The 15,473-nt window shown below is 38.9% G+C and overlaps 1 protein-coding gene across 1 annotated transcript; it reads left to right on the top strand.

Moving 5' to 3' along the window:
- Positions 1-430: 430 nt before the first annotated feature.
- On the top strand, positions 431-14,415 carry ncaldb (neurocalcin delta b). The gene is made up of 4 exons (XM_061059314.1): positions 431-652; positions 9,914-10,344; positions 11,335-11,440; positions 11,919-14,415. Exons 2-4 carry the CDS (start codon positions 9,967-9,969, stop codon positions 12,011-12,013), a joined length of 579 nt encoding a protein of 192 aa, XP_060915297.1. The 5' UTR covers positions 431-652; positions 9,914-9,966; the 3' UTR covers positions 12,014-14,415.
- The last annotated feature ends 1,058 nt before the right edge of the window (positions 14,416-15,473 follow it).

Below are 15,473 nucleotides of genomic sequence, written 5' to 3' on the forward strand. Positions count from 1 at the left end.
AATCAGCTGGTACGTTTTTTTGTAACTTTCTAAATATTTGATATGCTTATTTTAAGTTTTTTCATTATTAATGTTAAATACAAAACATGATACAAATAAGGAAACCACTGAACTTTAAGACACAGAGACAAAATACAGAAAGCAAAAACAGAGTTAGCAAAGAAATTAAATTGTATACCTTACATGATAAATATATTAAAATAAAACTATGACGCAAATGAAAAGAAATGCGTGTGAGTAGCATGTTAAATGAATAATAATAAATGATAATTGAGATTATATATGAGAATGTGTTGTTTGCTTAACAGCTACTTTCTGTTCAGATTTTTTACATGCTAACAAAGTCGTTGAGGTGCTGGGTTCTGGTTGCCAAGACAACGCGGCTTCCCATTGGCCGCTGCAAAACCACGTGTCGAACTTTCTTGACGTCACGCCTACAGGCTGTGGGAGCTAAGCGGAGTATGTGCAGCGGCTCTGGGAAAAAGCTTGGTAGAGTTTGGACTGAGAGCAGCCGGGCAACTCAAGCTCCTGTTGTAGCTCCTGCAACTTGTTTACTTGCCGGTGATTGTCGCTGAATATTTTACTGTTCACTCCAGGTAATGGACTATTAGAGAGACTTTCAACAGAGCCTCCCGAGCAACTTCAAAGCGAGGTAAGTTGTCGCTTATGTTGTGTCCGCCGTCCCTCCCTCGCAGTTTGTCCGCTTCCTGTTACTTTCTTTTTGTTACATGCAGCTCAGGTGAGATGACTTTACAGGTTCAAGCTGCCACCTAACACCTTTAAACTCTCGTAAACACTCTTATCTGTCTGTAGGATTCAACTGGTATAACCTAAGTTACACATTTTCTCCATAACTTTAGCTGTGCAGCAGCCTTAAAAGATGCTAAGCTTTACCTACATGTCTAATCGGATGAGGCTGTTTTTCCTGTCCTAAATGGACCCCCCCAAGGGAGCCCTAGAGACGTGTTTTTCTTTGTACACGCTACTTATTTAATTGTTTGAGGCGGGGGGGGGGGACAGGAAGTGAAAAAGGACTCCTGCTTCCAGCCATGGCCGAGTGAGTGTGGGGTATCTTATTTCAGCAAATACACATCAGTCAGTTGGTGGATTAAAAGCAGGAGACAGAGCATTGTTTTACTATGAGGAGGCAAGTGTGTGAAATGATTTATTTACTGTGACAGTACAACTTTTCATAGTACTCATCATCATCCACCCGATCAGTGCATGTAGTTACAGTGGAGCAGCAGTTAGATGTGTCTTCACTTACATGAGCTGACTGTTTTGGGAATTTCATTTTTTGCTGGTTATACAATAAAAAACTTGGAAGGAAGTCAGGAATTAAGATCACTGCTCATGAGATCAAATATTAAGCACTTAGTAAGTAACTTGATCTTTTAATTTTTTAACTAATTTATCAAGCAAAAATATCTGATGTTTACACTTTCAAGCTTCTAAATGACCATTTCTCATGGAAAGGTTTTATTGGTATGCAGTCTCAAATTCACGTCTAATGCAATTTAAAACTACTTGTGAGGAAGCAATTTGCTGATTAATCTATCAGTCCATCAGCTGAAAATGTAACAGCAATAGTTTGTATCCTAGACAGATAAGTTGATGTCTTTTGTCATGCAAAATTGCCAACCGTTACTTATTCATTCATCGAGTGTGAGGATAAAACAATCAGTCAAACAATGATGAAAGATATACTCATTATTTGCTTTCCAGGCTGTATTGAATAGCTTCACAAGCAGAACACTTATTTTCCAGTTCTCTAACGGACAAGAAGGACCAAGGATTAAACAGACTGAAGAAAAGCTTGCTGCATTAAAAGAGGCTTGGGGAATAAAGAGGCCTCACTGTGCAAAAGGACCACCACTGATAAACACACACTGTAAGGGGGCACCTCGTTTTTAGCCATCTTTGAAGCTCTGCAGCTTTCATAGATTTCTCATTGCTTCAGAAAGTCATGACAAGAAAATTGAAAAAACCCATGGAGGTGCTGACCGAAAGGGTGGAGTCCAGATAATAGTGCCCTCGGCGATAAAAGCATCCCTCCAAGCACTTCAAGATGCTGAGCTCTTACAAATATGTGCTAAATTTGAACAGATGTTCTATTTTCATCTGCGTGGGTGTGTTGGGTTTGTTTAGGCCAGACCGACCGCACTGCCAGCATCCTTTGTAGTTATACTCGTCTGGGCAGCATGCAGTTTGTGCTTTTCTTGAATTGATTTAAACCTTTTCAAGAGGAGGCAAGTGAGTGAGTGGAAGAAAGCATGGATTATTGGAAGGATAAAACTGAATAAAAGATTTGCCGAGGTAAATATTGTGACAGAAATAAAGAAAGTCTGGTCCTTCCAGAGATAATTTTTTGGATTAAAAGCCTCATTTTCACACATGCTGGGCGACATAAATGGCTTGCAGAGAGGGGTGGGAGGTGTTTAGTCATCAGACAGATTGACATTTCCATCTCTGCAGCCTTTTGTCTTTAGAACAGGCTGTTTCAGAGAGGCACAGTTAGATATTCAGTGCAAAGTAAACAGCAGCCCCCCTCATACAATCAGTGACAGTTTCCTGCGAATGTGAGTGTTTTGTCCAATCCAGGGTCTGTTTTGCAGGCCTGCCTCCTTGCAGTTGTTTTCAGTGACATGTTTTTATCTTGTTCTCATTCGCTGCCTCATAATGGCTTCTCTGTCATGACTGTGGTTTTCTGCAGCGTCTTGACGCACAAAGCGCTCTGGTTGACAATAGGAGCTCATGTGTGCTGCATTATGATGAAGTTGCTGCCTCAAGTTTTTCACTGAAAAGCTGGAGTGGGATGTTAACCAACATTAAGAGACAGAAATGAATACTTTAAATGCATTTTTTAAGAACACTTGTTTTGACGATTTGTCTCAGCTCGTAGCTTTTGTTGTCGATGAGACGAGTTTGGATTTTCGGTCTTAACGCAAGTTTTGTTGAAGTGTTTTCCGCTATTCAGAGTCCACTGATGCACATTGTTAGAGGCTTTGATAGAGGTGGTATTGTAACAAAAACAAACATTTGTTCATGAAGCGGTGGCTATTTTTAGTTTGTATTTTAAGGTACAAAACATTCTTATGTTTGCACTCTTGTGCAGGAAGCTTGGAAACTAGGTAAGAGTTGCAAATTGCAATTTGTTCTTCAACCTGCTGATTAAGTTCTTAAATTATGCATTGGTCAACAAGATATCAAGAAATGGTGAAAATGTTGCTTCAGTCCAAGACCCAAAGACAATCTCCTTTGTACTTTTCTCACTTTGTAAACCTTTCTGCCAATACTTTGTGATATAGAAGCCATCGTGAACTGATATGACCTTCCTTTACTAGTGGCCCATGAGTCCTGTTTTCACAGGCAGCATAAGATCAAAACTTTTGCAGTGGTAGATCAGCTCTGACCTTACACCAAATAACTCAGGAGGTAGAGTTGCAGTCAGATATTGAAGAAGCCACTGAAACATCCTACACATAAGAGCGCTCACTCGTCACGATACTTGTAATGTGAGAACAAGAAGTGCTCCCAAAGCTATGATTGCTTTGCTGCAGCAGCAACTTCAACGGTGGTTTAAAATGTGCTGCTGATCAGACACGTGATCGCAAAAATGACTGCAGCTAGCAGGTGGTGGTGAAGGTGGTTTCAGATAAATACATATTAAGAAGTTGAGGTGAGCCAAATGGAAGGAGTCAGAAACAAACCAGACTTCTCCTTGTTTGTTTTCACACTTTGTTCCTTTTTTTTTAGCACATTGAGAGGCTATAAGTTTTAGGTTGTTGGTGTTGATTTAAGACTCTGGATCTGACTAGTTTAAGTAAAACGTTTTCTGCTGTGTCATTTTCTCTTCTTCCTACACAATTATTAAACCTTACTGAACTTTAATGACACTGATGTTGATCTTTTGAACATGTTACAGAATAAGGATATGAAACGAGTTTGCAGAAATGGTGAAGTTCTGTCAGTCTTCACTTAGTCCTGGTATGAGCTGTCACATCACATCGGGGATAAATCTCACCACAGACACTTGGATACAATTTTCCCCATTGTCCATTCGACACAACTCAAAGCTGATTGGAAGATGTTGGTACTACAGTTTAAAAGTGAAGGATTTTGTCTTTAATCTTTTAACTACATGAACACATCCCAAAACAACATGAGTTTTATGTAAAAACACAGATCTTCAGGAACAATCACCAGATGGATTGATGAAGTAAGTGAGGCTGAATAACGGCTAATAAACCAAACCTTAAATGTGTTCAGTGTGAGAATGAAAATATATGGTTTTCTGTAAATCTAAGAAGCAGTCTTCTTGCAGGGACAAAACTGACATGTTGCACGTGTTTGTCCAGCTTTAGACATGTTGTAAACCAAATGTACAACATTCAGCTCTTTTCATTATAAAGGATGCTGAACACAGTTAGTGATAAATAACGTTAAATAAAAGAAGAGCCACAATGGTGGCTGTGTGTTTGTCTCAGGTTATCCTCAGGTTTTCATATCTAATCTGAGGAGGGAAAAGCTCTTGGATTTTGTATCTTATCACGGCTGAAGTGAAACATAGTTATCTCATTTTCACCTGTGTGTAAATATCAGATTGCAGCTCTTGAACGTCTCATAATTAGTTTGCTGTTAGGCAGAGAGCGGCTGGCTGCCCTCTGCTCTGCAGGCATGCTCACAGACAGATCTTGTTTCATTATGAATGTATCATTCATAAACTCTCTCTACCTGTCTTCAGCTCTCCTTCTTTCACTTTGGCTCGCTGTAGGCTTCCTACCCCCAAGATCTCTTCGTCTCTGGATTATCCATGGGACTTTTGAGTGAAGATTTACCTGCAGGATATAAATGGAGACTTGTGCGTGTTACGTAAACAGACAACAAGATGTTCCAGGATGACAGTCTCGTGTAGGGCCTCTGATTCACGCAGCAAGGTCGAAGGTTAAGAAAACAGGAGAATATTTCAGTTTCTGAAGCAAGAAGTAGGCTAGCCATCTTGTTGACCGGTCTTATGAACAAGATGCTTTGTCATTTTTAAGAAAAGATTCCATATTCATCTTATTCAGTTTATTTTATGGTTTTAAATCAACTCCAACTATTTGATTTTTTTTAATTTAAGGTTTCCTTATTTTAGCCCCCCCTCCAAAATGGGTGCTGTTCATTTATTACCCATGACTATGATATTAAGTAATCTTTCTAAATCAGTACACTTGCAATAATATTTGTCTTGGATTGTGTACTTTATGTGAATTATGGTAAAGAAGATGGTGATGATGATTTGATGATATTGCTCTCAGTGATTGTTGGATAAGAAGACAGAAGCTTCTCCAGTTCAGACTTTGCTCTCATGTTGGCTGGTGTGTCATCTTGTTGTCTTTATTTGATTACCAGTTTGATGCTGCGTTGCATGTTGTTTGTGCTAGGTGTTAACATGTGTCACATGATGTTGGTCTGTACCAGCAGTGTCATTAGTAAGTGAAAGTGACAGACTGTTCTCCTCTTAACTAATACCCTTTCAGTCGACTATATCTCAGGCCTGTTCTCCTCTCAGACGCTCTCAGAAGGTTAAAATAGCCTATGACTGGTGTTTACTCACTTGACTTGACCTCAGGAGATGGTTCAAGGAGGTAGAAACTTGGCTCAACATGTGAACTGTCCACTAGTCAAAGCCTTGGTTATGCAACAGAACCAGTAGAGGTCTGGTGGCGGTAGCAGCAGCAGCAGCAGCAGGTAAGAGTCTTAGCGGTTAATTGTAGGCTATGATCTCCGAGAGACCAAAATAGTCGGGAATTGAAGGGATGTTCAGGGGAGGTCTGAGCTCTCATCTTGTCAATTCTTCTCTTAAAATACACTGAAACCGTCATCCAGAAGAGACGGAGGAGGGGTTGGCATTGGATGTTACATTGTGAGTCATGAATTTGTCCAAAACACTTACGATAACGTACTGCTGCCTGCATGGAGCAGTGTGAGGTTCTTTACATACATTTCTGAAACTTTACTTACTATAACTCCCCATGTAGGCTTCTGTGAGTTGATGATTTATAAACAGAATGACTAAAATGGATTGCTTATATATATTAAAAAGGGAAGGTTGAGAGTGCTACCAAGCTAAACATGGAACATGAAGACATTTTCTCTGGTAGGACTCCATTGACATGAGTTGTCAGCGATGAAATTGAAGGTCACCTGCACGTCTGTGGTCTGTGGGAGGAAACAAACAACCCACAGGGAGCAACATGCAAAAATGAGTATGAACTGCACCCATCGTAGTGCAGTTTAAAAATCTTGAAAAAATAATACGTAGCTGAAGTAAATTAGGCCTTTTGTATTCAAATATCAGACATCGGGTTAAATAAGTTGGAAAAAAACAATTGCATATATAAGTGTGCTTGTGTTCTGAATGTAGCATGTACTTCAGTTATGTGTGTTGACAAGGAGTTCAAAAAGGAAATGTAATGTCGATAAATCTTTTAGTGTGCAGAAACAAAATCAAGTGACAACAATTTTTATTCAAGCCATTTATCAACATAAATACTAGAAATGAGCTGTATTAAGCTTTAAATGCAGAGACCTGTTTATTATCTTTTTTTTTTACAGTGATTTAAAAAGTTAGATATTTTGGTGAGAAGGAAAACAAGTTATTTGAAGTTCGACTTTGTGAGCTTTGAGCCTGACTTAACAATCTCGTACTCATACATCATTGTCATATCAACATTTACATTTATTTCTATTACACATTCAAATACATCAAACATATGAGTCATAACTAAATATGACTTGAAGTTCATGTGTTGTTGTTGTTGTTAAGCGAGTGAAAATATGACTGATTCCTCCCTCACTCGTGTAGAGAAATGAGGAGAAAACATTTAAGCCGCTCTGTTCCTCCACCTTGATGTGTAATAAGTTTGTATTAATGGAGCCGGTATAATTAGAACAGCAGCTTAAATCAAAGCACTCAACACAAAAAGATCCATTATTTGTTATTTGACTAAAAGGAGCTGTCCTCCTGAGGGAAATGTTTTTGGCAGTGTTTGACACAAAACAAGACAAACCAAAAAAAAAAAAGGGGATTGTACAGGTCAGTAGTCATGACAACAGAGCCTCAATAATTATGGGAGCGCTCAACAAATCCATTAAGAAATTAAAATTCAGACCGAAAAACTGCAGTGCGTGTCCCGTTCACAGCATCACAATAGAGTTTATGAATGAAGTGAAGGGAGTTGGTGCGGAAAACATCGGCTGGTTGATTAGCAGAATAACAGTCAGAAGTGTGTGTGTGTGTGTGGGAAGAGTAATCTGAGTTGTCTTACACCTCTAACATGATTTATTTATTCATAGAAGTGAGACAAACATCTAGTGGGATGAGTTTGTCTAGAAGCAAAAATGTTTGGCTTCAGAGGCAGTTTTTCAGATCCTCCTATCGCTACATTATTATGTGTTTTGGTATTTAAGTTCAAATAAGAGATAAGAAACTTAATTTGGCTACCTTAATGCTAACTTGCCTTTGTGAGTGTAGGTAACATGAAGCGAGATAAGAGGTCTAATCAGGTGAAAAATTGAAAACTGTGTGTGTTTTCAGTGGCTTTTAAATGCCGTTGTTAAGACGATTTCAGTGCTGATTTGCTAGTGCTGCATATGTTTACTTTGTAATTGATTAATCTATTTCTAATCCGTTCTGAAAGCACCAGGGAGCATTACCCAGGGCACAAGGTGGTGTTGTTAAAATATGCATGCTCTAATATTTTTGTTCAAAGAATAAAAAAGTCACATTTCAACCTTCAATGTTTGTTATTTTTCCCAGAAAATAACTCGTACATCATATCAGACGATTGACTATTACCTGATTTGACTAACTGCTGCAGCTCTAACATGTATAGTGTTATTGAAATAGTTTATTATAAGTCTGTGATAACTCATTAGTTAATACTCAAGGTGTAAATGTTGTAATGTAAGCAATGTCCCACTGTGGGCAGACACACTTCTCTCATGAGACCCTCGCTGTGCGTCTTGGCTCCAGTAGTGATAAGTGTGTAAACAGGTGTTAATCGACTTCTCATGCTGCTCCAGAATTCAAGACGCTCATTGAGGTGAAATAAAGGCAACAGCAGGGGACGTTTTGTAGAGGTTGGTGCCACATCGCTGGCGTGTTTCCTCTGAGTTAATTAAAGGATTTTAGCTGGCTGTTTAATGCGACATGTGAGTGTGAAATACAGACGGACAAAGACTGAGTCCTTGCATTAGCAGTTACCAACACTAATGGAAATTGAAAACACAAACAACAGTTTCAAATCAATGCCAAAAAAAAAAGCCAAATTGATTTGCGTAGAATATTCCTGTATTTGATGATTCTGTTAAGTCATATCCTGTTGTGTTTGTCACTGCAGCAACACCTCCATTCATGTTAAGTTTATTCAGTGAGGCGTCCACTTAAAAGGGAAAGATGGCCGCTCCATTTAACCCTCATTGATTAATTAATGGATTATCTGAAAGGAGAAACATCAGACAAATTGGTTAGAAAACAGTCTACATACATTGCTTTTGTTATACAGCCAGATTTAACTATTTTGCAAACAACTGAATTGTTAATTGACCACGAAATACAATATTCATGTCTCTGATCCATTTGATATTTTACCTCTGGAGTCTTTGAAGAAAACAAGAGAGACCACAAGCATTACCAGGAAACATAGATTTAGCAGATCATTACTCCCATTCCAGGAACAAGCTACCTGTACGGTCATTTTCTTTGCCCCGACCTGACATGGCTGATTTGTATCTGTCATTATCCTCGCCTAGGCCTAGAATAGCTTCCCTCTTGTCTTGAGCCAGGAGAGCTCAGCAGCGGCTAGTGGGGAAAGTTCTAAGCGCATTAGCTGCAGGGTTAGATGATGAACCGCATCCTCTGTTGACGGTTAAAGCTCCCCACTCACTTTCTGCAACCGCTCATTTGTTCTTGATGAGGGTGGTTGTACACTTGGAAACCATAAAACTAATTGGATTTTTACTTCCTGTTGTGTGTCTTCTCTGCAGGTTTTATTTCAAAGGTCTTATCCAAACTCAAACGAGGTCCATAAAATATCTTGGATCGTTTAAACAGAGGACGAGTATGTCTGTTTAGAGACATTGGCATGGTTGCTCCCGCAGGAAGTGGAAGATATGTCTGCAGTGATGCACACAGATACTGTATATCAGCATGAATTGAGTTTATCAGCTGCACTTGTTTGACACTGAATGAGTGGGTGTAGTTGTGCAGCTAGGTGGCTGTGCACCATGAGAACATTTGGCAGTCTTGTGTTGCAGAGGAGACAAGACCACAAACTCCACTTTATCCCCCTTTTTGCTTTTATCTAGTGAACTTGTGTTGTTGCTTTTATTATAGCTATTTGCATGTATTAATTGAAAACTAAATGAAAAAGATTATTGCAGGCTGATCAAAAGTTGTTGAATTGAAGTTGCATCACACTTTCATCAGTTACTGGGTACAAAATGAAAGAAAACTACAGATGTAATCGGTGTCAAGATCAGATAAAGCTTCTACACGCGTTTCTCTGCTTTCTGAAAGCTCAAGTACATCCTTCATTTTCATACATAAATGGTAAGTAAATGAAGGCTGAGCCAATAGTAGCACTCATTCAGGAAGTTTGCTTTGTGACACTATTCTTTCTTTAAGAGTTAAAGCTGCTGGAATTAAACTTTACAGCTTGCTCCGCTGTCCCAAAGTGGACCAAAAGTCAAGTTTTCATGCAGGAGATTTCTTTTTTGGTTTCTTATACGTGGATTAATTTTGTGGATATCAAGAAAAGAAAAGGTTGTGTGTACTTCCCTTCTTGTTTCAGAAAGTCTCTTGGTCATTCCACATTATTTCTAACAACCTTCTTCTCTCTCCTTCGTTCCTCCTCCCTGTCCACAGTCTAAACCGCCGCTGTCCTCACATCACCCACAGCCTCCGCAGAAGCAGCGACCATGGGCAAACAGAACAGCAAGCTCCGTCCCGACGTCATGCAGGACCTGATGGACAACACGGACTTCACCGAGCACGAGATCACCGAGTGGTACAAGGGCTTCTTGAGGGACTGCCCCAGCGGAGCGCTCTCCATGGAGGAGTTCAAGAAGATCTACGCCAACTTCTTCCCGTATGGAGACGCCTCCAAGTTCGCCGAGCACGTCTTCCGCACGTTTGACGCCAACGGAGATGGGACTATAGATTTCAGGGAGTTCATCATCGCCCTGAGCGTGACCTCTCGCGGTCGTCTAGACCAGAAGCTGAAGTGGGCGTTCAGCATGTATGACCTGGACGGGAACGGATACATTAGCAAGGCAGAGATGCTGGAAATTGTATCGGTGGGTTAATTATTTATTTATTTTTTCTCTATCCTACCTTCTCCTTAACTAGACTTTCTTCTTCTCTAGCTTTATATGGATATTGGTCTTTCAGCGTTCATTAAATGCCATCACAGTAACATCATTTTCCTGCAGTGTAGTAACATTTTGTTCAGTCATCCACACCAGCTGCTGTATCATATATCCGTCTGCCTCTGAGTCCTGCACCATTTGACTACATGAGAACCAGCTGCTATTTAATTTTAGAAACCAGCAGTTCCTGTCAGGCCCATGATGTCTCTAAATAAAACCTGGTTGTGGTGGATTTCTACATAGAGGGAAGTTACTCCTACTCTGATCCTCATATTGACTCAGCACTGCATCCACTCATCATGCAGGTCAAGGAAGAGCAGTTCCCCTTTTACTGATTCCTCAGCAGCTCCACTGTTTCCTTACAACAAGCCACACACACTCACATGCACTCACCATACTTATACCTGATAGATCTATGGATGGAACGACCAAAAAATCTTGATTATGATTGCTTAAACATTACCCCTTCTTAAAGCTGGGGAGCTGCTTGTTTATTTTCTTAATGTGTAATAAGACACCAAGAGATTTTTATGGCAGCCTGTCAGACACTTTTCTTAGTAGCTCTGTCTCTTTGGCTTGAATACTTCCTGTTTCCAAGAAAAGAGTCGAACATAAATTAAAGTAATCCTTAATCTCTCTTCATCTTAAAAGAGATAATGAAATTGATGGGGTGTATATATTTCATTGTGACATTCCAGCTGATGCTACATTGTTTAGTGTGTGGTTGTAGTTCTTCTTCACCTCGGGGCCATAACTGATATGAAACGTGATCAGACTGTTAGACTGTCTGTGTTTTATCTTTCAGTATGGGGTTCAGTGAAATAGAAGATGTTAAAAGTGAGAGATGAGATGAGAGGCTGTTTGTTTTACGCATGATATTTTGTTAATGATTTCTCTCTGTGTTCTCTCTGTCTTCAGGCTATTTACAAGATGGTTTCCTCTGTGATGAAGATGCCTGAGGATGAGTCAACACCTGAAAAACGCACAGATAAAATCTTCAGGCAGATGGACACAAATAGAGATGGTGAGCTGCTGACTTTCACTTTGCTGCAGTGAATTCTGATCAAACAGTGGTTTGCTTAAAAGCCTTTCTTCTACTGTGATGTATTATATATTATGTTGTTCATTATTGTTGCTTTTGCACTTTGTGGTAAGCAGTACCATTATGGGGTAGCCAGTTATAGACCTCAAAAAAGTCCACTTTGACTCTTGTCTCGGTCACATTAAGCATGATGTAATGCAATGTAAGCTTTGATATCACTTTTTCAACAGAACTATGACAAAATATTAACAAGTTGTAAAAAACTAAAATGACATTAGTTTGTGTTCTTCATGTTGAGCCCATTAATGCCTGTACAATGCAAATCTCAATCATGTTACATGGCTGATCATTTTGGCTGATTTCATGTAATAAAGCCAAAGTTATAACCAATAAAATACTGGCAAAGGCATCGAAGAAAAACCCCGGAATAAGCTTCAATCTTTTTCTCTGTTTGTCTCAGGTAAACTGTCCCTGGAGGAGTTTGTGGAGGGAGCGAAGAGCGACCCGTCCATCGTGCGGCTGCTTCAGTGTGATCCCAGCAGTGCTGGGCAGTAGAAAACTGGACTCTTTTTCCTCATTGCAGTTTGATTAATTGAACAAATCTTCAAAAAGAAATCCTTTCCTGCTGACCCACCTGAGATTATTGACATTTGATCACTTGAGCCATAGAGGCACATGCACACACACATTTACATTATACTTAAATATAGACATCATGCAACTGTATATGCTACAAATACCACATATAATCTTTCAGACACCCAGAAGCACATACTGTACATGTGCCTCTATGTCTGATGGAAAGCTCCAGACAACACGGGTCTTGTATACGGTACAAATATAACCCAAAGGACTGAAATCTCATCAAAGACTTGTTAAACACTGAATCAAAGCTGTGCTGTCTCTGCCTGAGGAGGGCAGCCAACATGGATCATCCAACAGATTTGTGAGGTACACAGAGCCGAATCCAAGTTCGCTGTTTCTTTTTATTCTTTTGTTTCATTAATGTTTGTTTGTTTTGTTTTTTAAAGCAGTATTCCTTATTTAGAGGAAATCATGCTCATTTTTTGTTTTGTTTTGTTTTTACTGACTCGGGTTGTTGTGTAAAGACAGACAGATCTTTGCAGAGCATTGCAGTCACACTCCGTCTGCACTGAATTAAATGAAGTATGTGAGTCTTGGACAAGTGTTCACAGCCTACAGTATGGCTCATATAAACAGCAAATCTGGGAAATGTAGTTTTTAACCTTTGAAGACATAATTTTTTTATGTGCTTTTTGGGGGGATGTTTCATCAAACCCAAACTGACTTAGATTTCTTGAAGGGGATTACACACATCTGTTCTTTCAAAAGTGACTTTTCATGCCAAGTTCTGTGTCCACATATACACAAATTCACACACACAAACATTTAACCTTGTTAGTGATGAACACATGAACTTGACATATGAATATAAACCGAGCTGTGATTCTTTTTTTCTTCAACTTTGATTTAACAAGCGTATCAGTTAAAAAAAAAAAAAGTTAGATCTCATATGAATATATAGAATGTACTTATATATTCTTTTACTCTGTGATAACATTGTGGCAATTTGTCACAGTCGAAGATTTGATTTAAAATTTTGACTTATAAATTATTGGAATGTGATGATAAACATTTTATTTTCTTTTACTTGACAAATATGATATGAAAGAAAAATGTATATTCACTCATATTTATGCTAGAGAGGTAAAAAAAAAAAAAAAAAGGAGACGACCACACATATTGCTATTCCTTTTTTTTCATCTTCAGAGAGAAATTATGTACAGATCTCTTTTGATACCAAGCCACACAACATTAGGAGTCCTAACGTTTTTCCTGTTTAGAGTGCTGCAGGGATGAAGTTTTGTGTAGGCTTGCCGATAAGTTAGCATTGCTCTACCTCCGTTGACTCAAAGACAGTGGTCATTTTCTTTTTCTATTGATTATTCAGAAAACAGGCTCTCTGGTTTGTTCTATGAAATAAGTTTCAGTAACATTTAAGGTTTTAAGACTTTATTTCTTGCGAGAACAAAAAGCTTTCCCCTCTCCTACATCAGGCTTCTAACTTGTCTGAAACATAGATTGAAACATTTAATTTCCACGACAACCTCTGTAGTCTCATTATGATGGCTAGCAAACATCTATGCTAAAATGCAAGTAAAAGCTTCGCAACTAGTAGTTTTAAGCTTTAGCAGTCATTGAAGTTAAACAGTTATAAAAACCCACTGACTTTGGGACGAGGGAACCAGAAGTGCAAAAATGCTAATTTCCAGGTTTTAGGTCATTCCCTTCAGCACTCTAAAGTTAACAGAAAGAAATCAGTGCAAGTGTCATTAAAGTGCAATGTTAACATCTGTGACTTTATACTTTCATGCATGTCGACGTCAAATATAACTGTAAGAGTAAAGCTCTTTGAGTGCTGCTGTGACTGGAGATTACTGATACTTAACTGTCAGAACAAAGCACTGACCTTGGTACTGAGTTACAGCAGCGTCCACAGAACCTCATTGTGTTTTTGCAGGATTTACTGACAGCTTCCAGTCTGCGTTCTTTTGACCTGCTTCGCCCTGCTGGTCTGAAGACATCATAATATTACACAGCTATCTCCACAGGCAGATGTACGATAAGTTTGGAGAGAAAAGCACTGATGCTTCAATTCTCTGGGCTTCTTCTTCCGCATATTCTACAGAGTAGGTGATCTGGTACTTCAGCCCCACATTTCACTTCAATAGCATCTTGTGGTCAAGTGCCAAATATAGATACATCAACTAAAATAAAACAGTATTGTATCCATTTATACTGTACAGTTGTTACTTGTCGAACAAAAAAGAACTTTATCACTGTATCATTTTGTAGATTTTGTATTGTTAACTTGCATTATGTGTTCTGTGTAGGAGGTCCATTTTGTTATTCAAATAAAGCAACATGGAGAAATGGCTTGTCATAGTTATTGACTTCTTCTCTAGTAGCCTCTAATCCTCAGGACAAGATATTACATTGTCTGAAAAACAAGGTTCATGACTATTGTCTGAAGAATTAAAGGGTTTATATGTGATTTTTTTGATCCAGCAGATGTCGCCCTTGAGCACCAGCATGAAACCAAAACAACTCGCGGTGCATTGTTGTGTTAGCATGCTAATGCTAGCGATCTTTATTATGCTCGTATCTTCACACTGCATGTAAATTTACCTGAAATGAGCGTGATCTAGAAACACAGTTAAGCAGTGAGTACAGTATGTTATTCTTCTTTTCTCTAGTCCCTCAATTAAACAACTTTTATACACGAGGGGAGGAGTCAGCCGGCCGTCCTGACGATGTAAACAAAGTGAAGATAGGACTCTGAAAACTGAAAACATCACAGACAGTGGGACTCAGGTGTTACACCCATTGTAGACAGTCATGACTCACAGAGTTATTTTCAGAGGATATACTTGATTTATATTATATTTAAGTGTGAAAAATCACATATAAAGTCTTTAAGTGATTCCTATTTCCTCAGCTGGACTGTGAAGTGCTAATTGACAAATGTTAGCATGCTAACAGGATCAACTACAGATTTGCATTGTCATTGTGAGAATGTTAGCCTGCTGATGTTAGCAATCAACTCGAAGGAACCTTGAAACCTCATAACATCGGATCAATTTTACAGTTACTTTGGTTTCAAGAAGACACCAGAAAACTTACACCTAACCCCAAATGGCAACGTAACCCGTACCCCCAATTGATTCGCTTTGAGAGTGTAGGCTATCTAGTAATATCAGTACTGTAGTACTGTAGTCATGTACAAAACAAAGGTAAATGAAAGCAAAATCTATATTGTATTAATTAATACTGAACATTTAAAATATGAGATAGTAAGCAAACATGAGTAACTAGGTGATTCTGAAATATGAAGGCAACACAAACTGAACGTGCAGTGATATACTGTGGTGTTTTAAAAATGGAAAGAAAATGTCAACTCACGCTGACATCTATGAGGCTGAAAAACTCAGTT

This window comes from Labrus mixtus, chromosome 16, assembly GCF_963584025.1.
Source record: "Labrus mixtus chromosome 16, fLabMix1.1, whole genome shotgun sequence".
In the NCBI taxonomy this organism is placed as follows: Eukaryota; Metazoa; Chordata; class Actinopteri; order Labriformes; family Labridae; genus Labrus; species Labrus mixtus.

What these genes read in the sequence shown, in the direction of transcription:
- ncaldb (XM_061059314.1), top strand. Translation starts at nt 9,967, where the DNA reads ATGGGCAAACAGAACAGCAAGCTCCGTCCCGACGTCATGCAGGACCTG. An exon ending in AGATGCTGGAAATTGTATCG is followed by an intron (nt 10,345 to 11,334) that starts GTGGGTTAATTA and finishes CTCTGTCTTCAG; the next exon opens with GCTATTTACAAGATGGTTTC. An exon ending in GATGGACACAAATAGAGATG is followed by an intron (nt 11,441 to 11,918) that starts GTGAGCTGCTGA and finishes TGTTTGTCTCAG; the next exon opens with GTAAACTGTCCCTGGAGGAG.